The 16,437-nt window shown below is 49.8% G+C and overlaps 1 protein-coding gene across 1 annotated transcript in view; it reads left to right on the forward strand.

Moving 5' to 3' along the window:
* Positions 1-16,437, forward strand: part of LOC132578240 (solute carrier family 22 member 13-like) — a 61,934-nt gene that overhangs the window by 19,409 nt on the left and 26,088 nt on the right. The window contains exons 7-9 of the mRNA XM_060248151.1: positions 1,266-1,480; positions 3,213-3,321; positions 6,001-6,210. Of these exons, the coding sequence (XP_060104134.1) occupies positions 1,266-1,480; positions 3,213-3,321; positions 6,001-6,210 (534 nt within the window). The remainder of the gene's footprint in view (positions 1-1,265; positions 1,481-3,212; positions 3,322-6,000; positions 6,211-16,437) is intronic.

Here is a 16,437-nt window from a genome sequence, read left to right on the forward strand (position 1 = left end):
ATTGTGTGAGACAGGAGGCTGGACTGGATAGATAACTGTTCTGATCCAGCAGCGCTCTTTTGATGTTCTTCTCAGGGGAAGGCCTCGGCCTTTATGCCCTGTTGTTGGCCCTCCAGAGAAACTGGCTGGCCATTGTGTGAGACAGGAGGCTGGACTGGATAGATAACTGTTCTGATCCAGCAGCGCTCTTTTGATGTTCTTCTCAGGGGAAGGCCTCGGCCTTTATGCCCTGTTGTTGGCCCTCCAGAGAAACTGGCTGGCCATTGTGTGAGACAGGAGGCTGGACTGGATAGATAACTGTTCTGATCCAGCAGTGCTCTTCTGATGTTCTTCTCAGGGAAAGGCCTCAGCCTCTCTGCCCTGTTGTTGGCCCTCCAGAGGAACTGGTTGTGTGAGACAGGATGCTGGACTAGATGAACCACTGAGATGATCTATCAGGGCTCTTCTTCTATTCTAAGCTGAATTTTGTCCCCCCATCCCTTCTCCTTCTTTGGAACCTCATTGTACTCTTGGTTTGCTAGCTTTGGGTTGGAAAATTCCTGGAGATTTGGGGGTGAACCTTGGGGAGGATGGGCTTTGGGGAGGAGAGGGATCTCAGTGTAGCATAGGCTTCCCAATCCCCAGGTCCCAGCGGGGGATCCCCCGGTTTTACAGGCTTCCCCCGTCCCCCAGCCAGCTGGCCGGTGGGGGAAGCCCCACCCCCATACCCATTATGCACCTCCATGAACGATTCCCATAGGGAATGATGGGGAATTGATCTGCGGCTCTGGGGGGGCTGTTTTTTGAGGTAGAGGCGCCAAATTTTCAGTATAGCATCTAGTGCCTCTCCCCAAAATACCTCCCAAGTTTCAAAAGGATTGGACCAGGGGGTCCAATTCTATGCGCCCCAAAAGAAGGTGCCCCTATCCTTCATTGTTTTCTATGGAAGGAAGGCATTTTAAAAGGTGTGCTGTCCCTTTAAATATGATGGCCAGAACTCCCTTGGAGTTCAATTATGCTTGTCACACCCTTGCTCCTGGCTCCGCCCCCAATGTCTCCTGGCTCCACCCCAAAGTCCCCAGATATTTCTTGAATTGGACTTGGCATCCCTAGTGTAGCATAATGTCTATACAGTGTATCCTCCAAAGAAGCCATTTTCTCTGAGAACTGATCTCTGCAGCCTGCAGATCAGTGGCAATTCTGAGCAATTTCCAGGCCCCACCTGGAGGTTGGCAAGCGCACAGGAAAATGAACCCAGGCCCAATTACGCTTTGCTTCCCTCTCAGGTTTGTGGACAGTCTGGTGTACTACGGAGTGAGCCTCCAAGTTGGAGATTTCGGCCTGGACATCTACAGGACCCAGCTGGTGTTTGGAGCCGTTGAACTACCAGCCCGGGCCTCCTGTATCTTCCTGATGGAGCGGCTGGGGAGGAAGAAGTGCCAGGCTGGTTGGCTTCTCCTGGCAGGCATCGTATGCCTGATCATCCCTGCTATCCCCACAAGTACAGTTCTCCTTCCAGAAAATCCCTGGTTCGATCCATGGAATCTCCAGTTAAAAAAGGACCAGGCAATAGGTGTTGTGAAAGACCTCTGCTTGAGACCTTGGAGAGCTGCTGCCAGTCTGAGTAGGAAATACTGACCCAAATGGACCAATGGTTTGATGATTCAGTATAATGCAGGGGTGTCAAACCTGCGGCCTGAGGGCCAAATCAGGCCCCTGGAGGGCTCTTATCGGGCCGCGAGCACCTCACTGTCATCTGCTTCCTTCTCTCTCTACTTCTTTCTGCATCACAGCTGCTTTGCCAGGCTTGCTCAATCACAACAAGAGCTACAGAGCAAAGCCTCTATTTTCTCCATTGGCTGAAGCAACTTATGTACAAAAGTTCACAATGCTTGGCCATTTCATGTTTTCCCCTGGGTCTTAGACTCAAAGCGTTGACCATGAGATTTTTGTAATGAATGCCAATAAATCAAAAGTAGGTTTGCAACTTACAAACACACACCTAAATAACACCTGAACAGCATACTGAGGATTGCTACAGCACAGACATTTTCCTCCAGATTTTGATGCAATATTTCAGAGCAAGAAGTGACAGTTATTAGAGATGTCCCGCCTCACCCGAGCCGGGACTTGGTCAGAGGGGGCCCCCTGCCCCAACGACCACCAGCAGAGCCCAGCCCAACCCACAGAAGACCCCCCTCCAGTTGATGCTGGGTCAGCCCGATGCACCCCGCCCTACCTGGCCACCGGGGTGGAGAAGGCAGCCAATGAGGGAGTCCGAGGAGCAGGGAGGCAGCCACGCCAGGCCCTGAGCACGCCTGGGGTGGCGTGGCCCTGCTCCCATCACCAGCGGGCCGAGGCTGCAGCAGCTGCAAGATCTGGAGGCCCGTGAAGAGACATGCCACCATGCCCAACACCCCCATCCAACGCAGAGGCGACCCAGCAGCCCCGGGGGGGGGGGGACGCCTGAGGACGCCCCTGCTCGGCGTCAGGGCTTATGAAGGAGAGTGGAGCCAGCCCGGGGTGGGCAATGAGAGGGAAGGGAGGAGCCGGGGGGTGGATAAAAGGCAGCCACACAGTGAGGTCGGGGAGGAAGCAGACAGGTGCTACGGAAGGGACGCCAGACCAGAGAGAGAGTTCGGAGCCCAAAGCACCGCCGGGGAGAGGAGGTTTTGGGTGGCGCAACCCAGCCCCTTCCTGATTCTGAGACCTCAGGGGCAAACCAACAGGGGCGCCCAGAACCCGGGGGGCGTCGGGAGGTTCTGGACAAGCCAGGACCCTCAAGGGGGCAGCAGGGGCATGGCAAGAGACTGTTAAATAAACAAAATAGTGTAAGAGTGCTCATCTTTTAAGCATGTTTCAAGTTTTTAAAAGACCTTTAATTGTGTTTGTCTATGTCCTTTATGAAGTTTATAGCTCTGCTACTTGGCATTACATTTTATGACATGCCCGGCCTGGCCCAACAAGGTCTCATTTATGTCAGATCTGGCCCTCATGAGTTTGACACCCCTGGTATAATGTATGTGGATCCAGTAGTCATAAATAAATTTTTATACCCCCTGAGCTCTGATTCTTAAGCCACCACATCTCAAAACTAATGGCCATACAAATTCATCAGGTGGACAAATTTTTAAGAACAAAACTGACTTTAAACAATGTAGAGCTTTTCTTCTTTCAGGAAGGTGATCTTGGTTTATCTCTAATTTCTTCCCCCGTGATCTGTCTTTTCCCAGCTTTTCCCGTCGTCGTGACTGTGCTGGCTGTTATCGGCAAGGCCGCACTTTCGGCTTCCTTTTCGACCACTTATGTGTTCTCTGCAGAGATATTTCCCACAGTTCTCAGGTGAGGATCTCATTCTGGCCTCAGTTAAGAACATAAGAGAAGCCACGTTGGATCAGGCTGATGGCCCATCCATTCCAACACTCTGTGTCACAGAAGAACATAAGAGAAGCCATGTTGGATCAGGCCGATGACCCATCCATTCCAACACTCTGTGTCACAGAAGAACATAAGAGAAGCCATGTTGGATCAGGCCGATGGCCCATCCATTTATTTATTTATTTATTTATTTATTTGGGATTTATATCCCGCCCTTCCCACAAATGGCTCAGGGCGGCTTCCAACAGGTAATCAACATAAAATTTAAACAATTTCAAATATAAAACAATTAAATATTTAAACAGATTAAAACATTAAAAACAGAGTAAATCAGTTTCCTGTAAACAGATGGCTGGCCAGTTAGGTATAGGCTAGCCGGAAGAGGGTCGTCTTACAGGCCCTGCGGAACTGCGCCAAGTCCCGCAGGGCCCTCACCTCTTCCGGCAGCTGATTCCACCATACGGGGGCCATAACGGAGAAAGCCCTTTCCCTGGTGGCTTTCAGACGGGCTTCTTTTGGCCCAGGGATAGTTAGGAGATTTTGTGTTCCTGACCTCAGTGCTCTCTGGGGAACATGTGGGGAGAGACGGTCCTTCAGGTAGGCAGGTCCCAGGCCATATAGGGCTTTAAAGGTAATAACCAGCACCTTGTACCGGACTCGGTATATCACTGGAAGCCAGTGCAGAGTCCGAAGACCCGGCTGGATGTGTCCCCACTTTGGGAGACCCAATAACAGCCGGGCCGCGGCATTCTGCACCAGCTGCAGTTTCCGGGTCCGAGACAAGGGCAGCCCCATGTAGAGGGCATTGCAGTAGTCCAACCTTGAGGTGACCGTAGCATGGATCACTGTTGCTAGGTCGTCGCGCTCCAGAAAGGGGCTCTGTGTCACAGAAGAACATAAGAGAAGCCATGTTGGATCAGGCCAATGGCCCATCCATTCCAACACTCTGTGTCACACAGTGGCCAAAAAAACCCAGGTGCCATCAGGAGGTCCATCAGTGGGGCCAGGACACTAGAAGCCCTCCCACTGTTTCCCCTCAGGCACAAAGAATACAGAGCATCACTGTCCCAAACAGAGAGTTCCATCAAAACCCCGTGGCTAATAGCCACTGATGGACCTCTGCTCCAATCCCCTCTTGAAGTTAGAGATTGACTATGGAGGGTTGGGTGGGTTGGGGGAATGGTAGGTATTCAAAAGCCTGAGGGAAACAGTTCCAGATCAGATGTATACAACAATTTAAGTTTTTGTGTAGAAAGGGATGCCAGCCTCCAGGTTGTAACTGGGGATCCCACAGAATTACAGCTCATCTCCAGACTATAGAGGCCAGTTCTCCTGGGGGGTGGGGGGTGGGAAACAGATGCTTTGGAGGGTGGGCTCTATGGCAGGGGTGGCCAACGGTAGCTCTCCAGATGTTTTTTGCCTACAACTCCCATCAGCCCCAGCCAGCATGGCCAACGGCTGGGGCTGATGGGAGTTGTAGGTAAAAAAATCACCCCTGCTCTATGGCATTGTCCTTCACTGAGGTCTCCGTCCTCCCCAGGCTTCATCTATGTAGAAGTTTCCCAACCTGAATCTGGCCACCATATCTCCTCCACCACCACCACCTTGTCCGCTGATGGCTGGGAAGAACTGGCAACTCTGTGGGCTGGACTTATGGGCTCTGCTTTATGCAGTGAATGATTAAAATGGAGAATCCACTGCCAGGGGATGTTGCGAATGTGACGGCCACAGGAATAAACAGTTTTCAAAGGGGATTTGATAGATTCATGGAAGATAAGTAACAGTAGCTACTAGTCAAGGGGACTGCGGGGAAACTCCACATTCAGAGGCACTAAGCCAGTTTGGTGTAGTGGTTAAGCGTGCAGACTCTTATTTGGGAGAAGCGGGCTTGATTCCCCACTCCTCCGCTTGCAGCTGCTGGAAGGGCCTTGGGTCAGCCGTAGCTCTCACAGAGCTGTCCTGGGAGAGCTCTCTCAGCCCCACTTACCTCACAGGGTGTCTGTGGTGGGGGGAGAAGGTAACGGAGATTGTAAGCCACTCTGAGATTCAGAGCGAAGAGTGGGATATAAATCCAATATCATCATAATCATACTCATACTCATCATCATCATCACCAGCACCTGCACCACCATCATCAATCTTCTTCATCATCAATCATCATCATCAATCATCATCATCAATCTTCTTCATCATCAATCATCATCATCATCATCATCATCATCATCATCATCATCATCATCATCTTCTTCTTCTTCTTCTTCTTCTTCTTCTTCTTCTTCTTCTTCTTCTTCTTCTTCTTCTTCTTCTTCTTCTTCTTCTTCTTCTTCTTCTTCTATCCCAGAGCCAGGAGGCAACACTGGGGCAGGCCTCAGCCTCGATGCCCTGTTGTTGTCCTTTCTGAGGAACTGGTTGGTCATTGTGTGAGACGAGACTAGATGGACCACTGGTCTGATCCAGCAGGGGTTTTCTTATGTTCTTACCAAGTGTGCTGAAGATCTGATTTTTGCCCTGTCAAGTTTCACATGAGGAATATTCTAATTTGTCTTCTTGGGGTGTATGTGTGTCATGGAGTGTCTCTGTTCCTCTCCCATGATGCCCACCCGGTCTCAGCCACACCTTTCTTTACATTGCTTCCTCCCTCAGGCAGACCTGTTTAGGTTTGTGCTCCGTGTCATCCAGAATTGGCGGCATCCTTGCCCCATTGGCCGGTCTTGGGGATGAGATCCACCCTGCAATTTCAATGGTACTGTTTGGAAGTACGGCATTGGCTGGAGGGATCCTCTGCTTCTTTCTCCCTGAGACACGGGGCAGAGATCTTCAGGATGACACCACGGTATCTCCATCGAACCAGTGGTGAGTTGTGGAGAAAAATGAACTATGTACGAAGCAAAGGCTCTCCTCCGTTTCATATGGGGAAATTCCATTTAATGAGAGCACCATTCGGCTATTTGGTTAATATAGCAGAGTCTTCCCCAGTCAAAGAAGTGTGATACTGAGTGCCAGGGGTCGTTTTGTAAAAAAATAGGTGGTGGAGCTCATTAGCATAACTCATTAGCATATGCTGCCCCCCCACCAGCCAAAAGCAACCCGATGCAAGAAAGGAGAGCCCCGGGCGAGCGAACCCTGCTTGGGATGGCTAGAGATCCACCCAGCCCAAGCAGACCTCGCTCACCTGGGGCTCTCCTTGGCCGCTCCCCCCTCCCAGTCAAAAGGCCAGCAAATGGTGGCAAAGGAGAAAGGGTGGCATGGGCTTCTCCAGGGGTTAATGAGGGCTTCTGGGGGCGTGGCTAGCTCCTGGGGGCTGGCTGGCTGCCCGCTCTCCTAATCCAGGGATTGTTATGCAGCTGCACCTCCTATTCAACGGACAAGGTAGGTGAAGAGGAGGAGGGGGGGCATCAGAAAGGTTCAGGAGCTGTGCTCCTGTGAGCTCCTGCTGAATTCAAGGCCTGCTGAGTGCAGTGAATGAATCTCCCAAGAAGTATATTGCAAAAGTTAAAGACTTACATTTATTCAAGTAGGTCTCATTCACATTCAGGTTGCAGTCAAGGGAAGAGAGTCTAGCCTACTCTAGAGCAGTCAAGCCTACTCTAAAGAGCACTTTCCCTATCCCAAAGGGCCATCTTGCCAGGCACTGTGTGTGGGGGAGTACGTGTGCATTTTCTTTTACAAGAGAGATCTATAGAGACATGGGTTCCCCTATGGAAGGCCATGTGAAGTGAGAGGGAGAGGATGAAGGAGGAGTCAGAGATAAGGTTGCCAGATCTGTGTTGGGAAATACCCAGAAACTTTGGGGGTGGAGCTGGGAGAGGATGAGGTTTGGGGAGGGGAGGGGAGGGGCCTCAGCATGATACAATGCTCTAGAGTCCACCCTTCCAAGCAGCCATTTTCTCCAGGGGAGCTGATCTCTGCCAGCTGAAGATCAGTTGTAAAAGTGGGACTTCTCCAGGCCCCACCTGGAGGCTGGCAACCATACAGGGCAGCTCCCAGGTTAAGACAAAGAGAGGCATCCTATTCAAGGAGATAACACCTATATGCACTTAAGAGTGATGTAGCGCCCCCCAGTGTCCAGGCATACTCACTCCAACAAGCACAACCAGGAATCTGTAGAGTACTTCACATTAATATGGCTTCCTCTACTGCTGATGTTAACAACACATTTGCAGTTAATGTGTGATACAGACGGAGCCTTTGTGCAATTAACGTCCGGCTTTTCTAAATGTCATATTTTTAGCCATGCGCATATTTAGTAGCTCAACTCCACCCGTGCGGCCACACTTATTTTTTTGTGGCAAGTGAACATCCTGAGAAAGTAGAACCAACTTTTTTTTTCAGGGGGCAAAGATACCGCTTAAAGGGCAATTTCCCGTCACTAAATGCAGCTTGGCGGCTTCCTGCCTGAAATCCTGCACTGAAGTTGGGTCAGTGCTGGGAAAGGAAATTAGATTCTAATAAAAATTTAAAAAATACCTTCTCTAATATATAACAATGTTCCTTTTCTTAGGTCCAGCAAGACAGTAAATGGTGTCTTCGTGAATCCAGCGGCGGAAGAGAAAGATAGAAGCTCAGTTAGGGAAACCACAAAGAGCACATTTCTGTAGCAACAAGAGTAAATCCCCTTGCTTTCGACAGGAGCATCAGCATGCCCGGTTTTCTAAGGAAGTGTTTGAATGGCAACTTTAATGAGGGGAAGAGGAGGAGGAGACTGGATTTATACCCTGCCCTTCACTCAGAGTTTCAGAGCAGCTTACAATCTCCTTCCCCTTCCCTAGGGTTGCCAGGTCCAATTCATGAAATAGCTGGGGACTTTGGGGGTGGAGCCAGGAGACTTTGGGGGGTAGAGCCAGGAGACTTTGGGGGTGGAGCCAGGAGACACTGGGGTGGAGCCAGGAGCAAGGGTGACAAGCATAATTGAACTCCAAAGGGAGTTCTGGCCATCACATTTAAAGGGACAGCACATCTTTTAAATGCCTTCCTTCCATAGGAAATAATGAAGGATAGGGGCACCTTCTTTGGGGGCTCATAGAATTGGACCCCCGGTCCAATCTTTTTGAAACTTAGGGAGTATATTGGAGAGAGCCACTGGATGCTGTACTGAAAATCTGGTGCCTCTACCTCAAAAAACAGGGCCCCCAGAGCCCCAGATACCCGCAGATCAATTCTCCATTATTTTCTATGGGAATAAGCCTCCTTAGGGAATCATGAGTTCTCAGCAGACATTTCCCTCCCCTCCCCCCGCTTTCTGATGACCCTGAAGCGGGGGGAGGGCCTCCAAACCGGGGGATCCCCTGCCCCCACCTGGGAATTGGCAACCCTACCCTTCCCCTCCCCACAACCAGCACTCTGTGAGGCAGATGGGGCCCAGAGAGTTCTGAGAGAACAGCTCTGAGAGAACTGAAGCTGACCCAAGATCACCCAGCAACCGCATGTGGAGGAGTGGGGAATCAAACTTGATTCTCCAGATTAGAGATTGCCACTCTCATTTTTTTAAAAAGTTAAATCTATAAGGTTTGCCGGGTGTATGTTGGCAAATACCTAGAGATCTTGGGGGCTGGATCCAGTAGAGTGCAGAGTTTGGGGACAGACCTCCGCAGGATACAGTGCCCTAGAGTCCACCCTTCAAAGCAGCCATTTTCTCCAGAGGAGCTGATCTCTGCCAGCTGGAGATCAGTTGTAAAAGCAGGAGATCTCCAGGCCCCACCTGGAAGCTGAGCAACGCATAGAGAATTACAGCAGGAGTGAAGTGGGACCTTTAAGACCAACCCATTTTTATTTAGCACGTAACCTTTCATGTGCTCTTAAGCACACTTCATCAGATGAGGAAACCAGGTCTTCCTCGTCTGATGAAGTGTGCTTAAGAGCACACGAAAGCTGACGTTCTAAATAAAAATGGGTTGGTCTTAAAGGTCCCACTTGACTCCCGCTTTGTTCAACTGCTTCAGACCAACACGGCTGCCCTCTTGGATCCATCTATAGAGAATCGTAGCGAAAGGTAGCAGAAATTAACCCGAAGGTTCGAAAGACCTTTCGAGGATTGCAGCTTTGTTGTAAATGAAGAAGTGGAATCTTGCTGTGCTCTGATGAAAATTGAGAAAAGCTGGCTAAAGCTTCTAGTGAAACAAGGGGATGCAAAGTACAACCTCGTCGCTGTGTTATGCCGTGTACATTCTACATTTCTGGAATTGGAACAACTCAGAAGGATCTTGTAGGGTCACCTCAAGAGCAAGCAGACTGAGGATTTCTCTTGAGTTGGAAGGACATTTCATCTACATGCGACTGTACATCATAAAGCTTAAGACTTTGTCCTTCTTTTTCACTTTAGGTGTTCTGTTTATCAGGGTATGTCGGTTAATAAGGTTATGTGAATGTTTAGAATGTTTAAAATATTATAAATAATTTTGGTAATAATTTTGGTAAGCCCCACTGCCTCCCTGGCTGGTTTCCTGCTTCTAATATATTTGAAGAAATTTTTATTGTTGGTCTTTATATTTTTTGCAATATGCTCCTCATAGTCCCTTTTTGCCTGCCTGATCACAGTCTTGCATTTGATTTGCCACTGCCTGTGTTCCCTTTTAATGCTCTCTGTTCATTGTACTGTACATGTTACGCTTTCATTTTGCACGGGAACCGGAGGGGAGAAGAAGGGCTTGCCAGCTTGCGGAAAATGTTGTGAATAGTTAAGTGAGATGCCTTCACCAGGAGGCAAGTTATTTGACTCCCTGTTATCAAAGATGCTGGCACCTGGAAAGAGAATGTGAGAACGTACTGGACTGTGGGAAGTGAGGAATCCTCTGAGCTTGCGTGTGCTTTTTGCATACTATAAAGTCCAAAATTCTTCTGATGGGGGTAGATTTGACTCAACCCCCCAGTTGAATAAACACTTCACCTGATGTCTTAATAAACGCAACCACTTTGAAGCTAAACGGACTGTTTATTGAAGAGCCAGGGGTACGACTGAGATCAGGAAACAGGATAACCAACCTCCAGGTAGGGCCTGGATATCTCCTGGAATTACAACGGGTCTCCAGTTTGGTGTAGTGGTGAAGTGTGCGGACTCTTATCTGAGAGAACTGAGTTTGATTCCCCACTCCTCCAATGGCAGCTGCTGGAATGGCCTTGGGTCAGCCAGAGCTCTTGCAGAGTTGTCCTTGAAATGACAGTTGCTGTGAGAGCCCTCTCCAGCCCCACCCACCTCACAGGGCCTCTGTTGCGGGGGAGGAAGGGAAAGGAGATTGTGAGCCGCTATGAGACTCTTCGGAGTGGAGGGCGGGATATAAATCCAATATCTTCATCTACCTCACAGGGTGTCTGTTGCGGGGGAGGAAGGGAAAGGAGGTTGTGAGCCGCTCTGAGACTCTTCGGAGTGGAGGGCGGGATATAAATCCAATATCTTCATCTACCTCACAGGGTGTCTGTTGTGGGGAAGGAAGGGAAAGGAGGTTGTGAGCCGCTCTGAGACTCTTCGGAGTGGAGGGCGGGATATAAATCCAATATCTTCATCTACCTCACAGAGTGTCTGTTGTGGGGGAGGAAGGGAAAGGAGATTGTGAGCCGCTCTGAGACTCTTCGGAGTGGAGGGCGGGATATAAATCCAATATCTTCTTCTACCTCACAGGGTGTCTGTTGTGGGGGAGGAAGGTAAAGGAGATTGTGAGCTGCTCTGAGACTCTTCGGAGTGGAGGGCAGGGTATAAATCCAATATCTTCATCTACCTCACTGGGTGTCCGTTGTGGGGGGCGAAGATACAGGAGATTGTAAGCCGCTCTGAGTCTCTGATTCAGAGAGAAGGGCGGGGTATAAATCTGCAGTCTTCTTCTGCTTCCATGTGACAGAGGTCAGTAACAGTTCCTCTGAGGGCTCCCTCACCCACAAGTCCTGTTGCCTACCCCTGGTCTGAGGGGCAGCGAGTGAAAAAAACCCAGAATTTTTTTAAAAAATTCCTGCCTTGTGTACCTCCTAGAAATTCTTGCCCGGAGTAACAAAAGTTAGCTTTCACCACCTTGTAGATCCTTGGATGGAAAGGGGGAATAACAATGTTTTAAGTAATAAGTAGCTCTAGGAACTGTTGGGAACTCCATGGCTTTGCTCTATGATCTTACCATAGACCAGTGATTCCTAGAGCTGCTCTTTATTGACTGACTGACTGATTGATTCAGGGGTCGTTTTGTAGAAAAATAGGTAGTGGAGCTCATCCAGGGATTGTTATGCAGCTGCACCTACTATTCAATGGACAAGGTAGGTGGGGAGGAGAAGGAGGAACCCTCGGAAAGGTTCAGGAGCTGTGCTCCTGTGAGCTCCTGCTGAATCCGAAGCCTGGATTGATTGCGTTAGATTTATATCCCACCCATTCTGCAAAAAACTCAAGGCGGCGAACAGCATAAAAATAAACAGAGGAAAACATCAGTAAACTGTTAAAACAATAAAGCATTCAAATAAAATCACAATGGTGCTACCACATCAGTTATAGGCAGGTTCATATCGCTCCTTCTAGTTGCCTCCCACTATTTGCCACTGTCTGGCAGCCCCAATTCCCCTGGAGAAAATGGCTTCTTTGGGAGGTAGGCAGGTTTGAGCTGGTGATCTGTTACAACTGATCTCCAGGGAGTGAGAGAGAGATCCATCACTTCACCTGGAGTACGTTAGGGTTGCCAGGTTGAATTCAAGAAATGTCTGGGGACTTTGGGGGTTGAGCTAGGAGCAAGGTTGTGACAAGCACAATTGCACTCCAAAGGGAGTCCTGTCCATCGTATTTAAATGCACACCTTTCGAATGCCTTCCCTCCATTGGGAATAATGAAGGATAGGGGCACATTCCTTGGGGGCTCATAGAATTGGACCCCCTGGTCCAATCCTTTTGAAACTTGGGGAGTGTTTTGAGGAGAGACACTGGATGCTATGCTACACATTTGGTGTCCCAACCTAAGAAAAACAGCCCCCCTCCGGAGCCCCAGATACTCACAGATCAATTCTTCATTACACCCTATGGGAATTGATCTCCATAGGGTATAATGGAGTGCCCAGCAGACATTTCCCTTCCTCCCACTTTCTGATGACCCTGAAGTGTGGGGAGGGTCTCCAAACTGAGGGACCTCCTGCCCCCCGCCTGGCTGCTTTGGAAGTTAGACTCTATAGCACAGGGGCGGAATACTAGCAGGAGCTCCTTTGCATATTAGGCCACACACCCCTGATGTAGCCAATCCTCCAAGAGCTTACAGAAAATAGCCTTGTAAGCTCTTGGAGGACTGGCTACATCAGGGGTGTGTGGCCTAATATACAAAGTAGCTCCCGCTAGAATTCCAGCCCTGCTATAGCATTATATCCCACTGAAGTCCCTCCCCTTTCCTAATCCCACCTGCCTCAGGCTCCACCCCCAAATCTCCAGGTATCCCCCAACCCTGAGCTGGCAACCTTAGGTAGGCTATATGGCATCACACCCTGCTGAGGTCTCACCCCTCCCCAAACCCCACCTGCCCCAAGTTCCACCTCCAAAATCTCCAGGTATTTCCAAACCCAAAACTAGCAGTCCTAACCAAGAAAATCTGTTTCTTCTCACTTTCCCAGAGGCCTATCCGAACAGCTTGGAGTTGCCAGGTCTTCCCTGGCCATCAGTGGGGGATGGCGGGTAGGGGTGTTGCCAACTCCAGGTTGGGAAACTCCTGGAAGTTTGGGAATGGAGCCTGGAGAGAACAGGGACCTCAGTGGGGTACCAGGCCTCCAAAGCATCCATTTTTTCCCCAGGGGAAGCGACCTCCGTAGTCTGGAGGTGAGGTGTATTTCTGGGGGATCCTCAGGTCCCACCTGGAGACTGGAATCCCAACTTGACAATGCATTAAAAAATGGCCAATCCGGGAACTCTAGCCCTTTCTCATTCCCTGAAAATGGTCCCGACATAAAAGACAGCGTCGTGGCCAAGGCTGCAATTAGACACGCTGAGGACCTAGATCGGGGTGGCCAAACTGTGGCTCAGGAGCCAAATGTGGCTCTTTCATACATATTATGTGGCTCTTGAAGCCTCCGCCACCCCGTTGGCCAGCTTGGAGGATCCATTTAAAGTTAAAGTTGCTTTCTTTTCACCTCTCCCCATCTATATCCCCTCCCTCCCTTCCTTGTGGCTCTCAAACATCTGATGTTTATTCTATGTGGCTCTTACGTTATGCAAGTTTGGCCACCCCTGACCTAGACTATAAGAGGCTCCTTAGCTTTACAAATGTGATAATTTAGTGGGCTTTCAAAAATGTAGAGGCCCCAAAGAAGCAGAGGTCCTATAGTTTACACAGCTTATGCTTAAATCCGGCTCTGGTCTTGGCCTACCATCTTTCATTGCTGTGGAACGTTCAGTCTCTCCCCCTCCTAGGGTTGCCAATCCCCAGGTGGGGGCAGGGGATCCCCCGGTTTGGAGGCCCTCCCTCCGCTTCAGGGTCATCATAAAGCGGGGGGAGGGGAGGGAAATGTCTTCTGGGAACTCTATTATTCCCTATGGAGATTTATTCCCATAGAAAATCATGGAGAATTGATCTGCGGGTATCTGGGGCTCTGGGGGGGGGGCTGTTTTTTTTGGGTAGAGGCAACAAATTTTCAGTATAGCATCTAGTGCCTCTCCCCAAAATACCCCCCCCCCCAAGTTTCAAAAAGATTGGACCAGGGGGTCCAATTCTATGAGCCCCAAAAGAAGGTTCCCCTATCCTTCATTATTTCCTATGGAAGGAAGGAATTGAAAAGGTGTGCTGTCTCTTTAAATGTGATGGCCAGAACTCCCTTTGGAGTTCAATTATGCTTGTCACAGCCTTGATCTTGGCTCCACCCCTAATGTCTCCTGGCTCCACCCCCAAAGTCCCCAGATATTTTTTGAATTGGACTTGGCAACCCTACCCCCTCTGCTTTCATCAGTAGGGTTGCCAATCCCCAGGTGGGGGCAGGGGATCCCCCGGTTTAGAGGCCCTCCCCCCGCTTCAGGGTCATCAGAAAGCGGGGGGAGGGGAGGGAAATATCTGCTGGGAAGTTTATTATTACCTATGGAGATGTATTCCCGTAGGAAATAATGGAGAATGGATCCACGGGTATCTGGGGCTCTGGGGGGGGCTGCTTTTTGAGGTAGAGGCCCCAAATTTGCAGCGTAGCATCTGGTGCCTCTCCCCAAAATACCCTCCAAGTTTCAGAAAGATTGAACTAGGGGATCCAATTCTATGTGCCCCAAAAGAAGGTGCCCCTATCCATTATTTCCTATGGAAGGAAGGCATTTAAAAGGTGTGCAGTCCCTTGAAATGTGATGGCCAGAACTCCCTTTGGAGTTCAATTGTGCTTGTCACAACCTTGCTCCTGGCTCCACCCCCAATGTCTCCTGGCTCCACTCCCAAAGCCCCCAGATATTTCTTGAATTGGACTTGGCAACCCTATTCATCAGCCATTTCCTCCATTTATACCTGCTGCCTCCGGCCTGTCGTAGTTTCCCCCCCTACTTCCAACAGCTTGCCAAGGTGAATTATTTCTCCGAGAAGATTGCTATCGGTTTAATAGGACAACACAACTTTCCCTAATTCAGGGGTGGCCAGCGGTAGCTCTCCAGATGTTTTTTGCCTACAACTCCCATCAGCCCCAGCCATTGGCCATGCTGGCTGGGGCTGGTGGGAGTTGTAGGCAAAAAACATCTGGAGAGTTACCGTTGGCCACCCCTGCATTGCTCAAACCTCCCCGCCAAGGTACATGGGGTCATTCTCTCTGTAACTGCCAGTAACTGCCATCCAAGTTCTTTCCTTTCTAAAACTCTCTCTTCTTGGATTCTCTTCTTAGAAGGTAGAGTCAGGTGGGTAGCCATGTTGGTGTGAAGCAGCAGAACCAAGTTTGAGTCTAGGTAGGGTTGCCAGGTACCCGTGGCCATTGGCAGGGGATTGGGGGTAGGTGAGCCCCCGGGCCTGGGGATTGGGTTGCCAACCCCCAGGTGGGGGCAGGGGATCCCCAGTTTGGAGGCCCTCCTCCAGATTCATGGTCATCACAAAGCAAGGGGGGGAGGAAATGTCTGCTGGGCACTCCATTATTCCCCAGGGAGACCGATTCCCATAGGGTATAATGGAGAATTGATCTGTGGGTATCTGGGGCACTGGGGGGGGGGTGCTGTTTTTTGAGGTAGATGCACCAGTTTTTCAGCATAGCATCCAGCACCTCTCCCCAAAATACCCTCCATGTTTCAAAAAGATGGGACCTGGAGGCCCAATTCTATGAGTCCCCCCAAAATGTGCCCCATCCTTCATTATTTCCAATGGAGGGGAGGCATTTAAAAGGTGTGCGGTCCCTTTAAGTGTGACGGCCAGAAATCCCTTCGGAGTTCAATGATGCTTGTCACACCCTTGCTCCTGGCTCTACCCGCAATGTTTCCTGGCTCCACCCCCAAAGTCCCCAGATATTTCTTGGATTGGACTTGGCAACCTTAAGAATAAAATCTGATTCTTTTCCTTTCTGATCATTTCGTTACCAACCATATTTATGTTTCAATATTAATTTCAGCCCCTCCCAAATGTGACCCGAAATGGCAGCCGACAGTGAAGCTAATGTGGATTTTGGAGACATTTTGGTGGTCATCGGGGAATTTGGGAACTTCCAGAAACGGCTGGTGCTTCTGCTCTGCTTCCCACAGTTCTTCGTTGCCTTTCACTTGTTCAGCCAAGCGTTCATTGCCATGGATGTGCCTCACTATTGCAACACAAGCTGGATCCGCAGGTTGGGCTTGAACCTAACCAAAGACCAGGAGCTGAACTTGACAATTCCTAGGAAGCCGGATGGATTTCTTGAAGAATGCCGGAGGCTGACTCCCGTGCAAGGGTCTCTTCAATCACTTCAACTCAATTCCACAGAACGGTGCCGAGATGGCTGGGTGTATCCTGAAAACCAACAGCCAACACTGCTAACTGAGGTGTGGACTTTACTTTTGCTGTTAATTTAAGAAGCTACATCGGGGGGGGGGGGGGGTCAAACATGCAGGGCTCCTATCAGAACCCCGAGCAACTGGTTGTCATCTGCTTCCTTCTCCCTATATCTTGCTTCCTTCTGCATCACAACTTGCTTTGCAAGGCTTGCTCAATCGCACAGGCGC

The sequence above is a fragment of the Heteronotia binoei genome, chromosome 10, assembly GCF_032191835.1.
Source record: "Heteronotia binoei isolate CCM8104 ecotype False Entrance Well chromosome 10, APGP_CSIRO_Hbin_v1, whole genome shotgun sequence".
Lineage (NCBI taxonomy): Eukaryota > Metazoa > Chordata > Lepidosauria > Squamata > Gekkonidae > Heteronotia > Heteronotia binoei.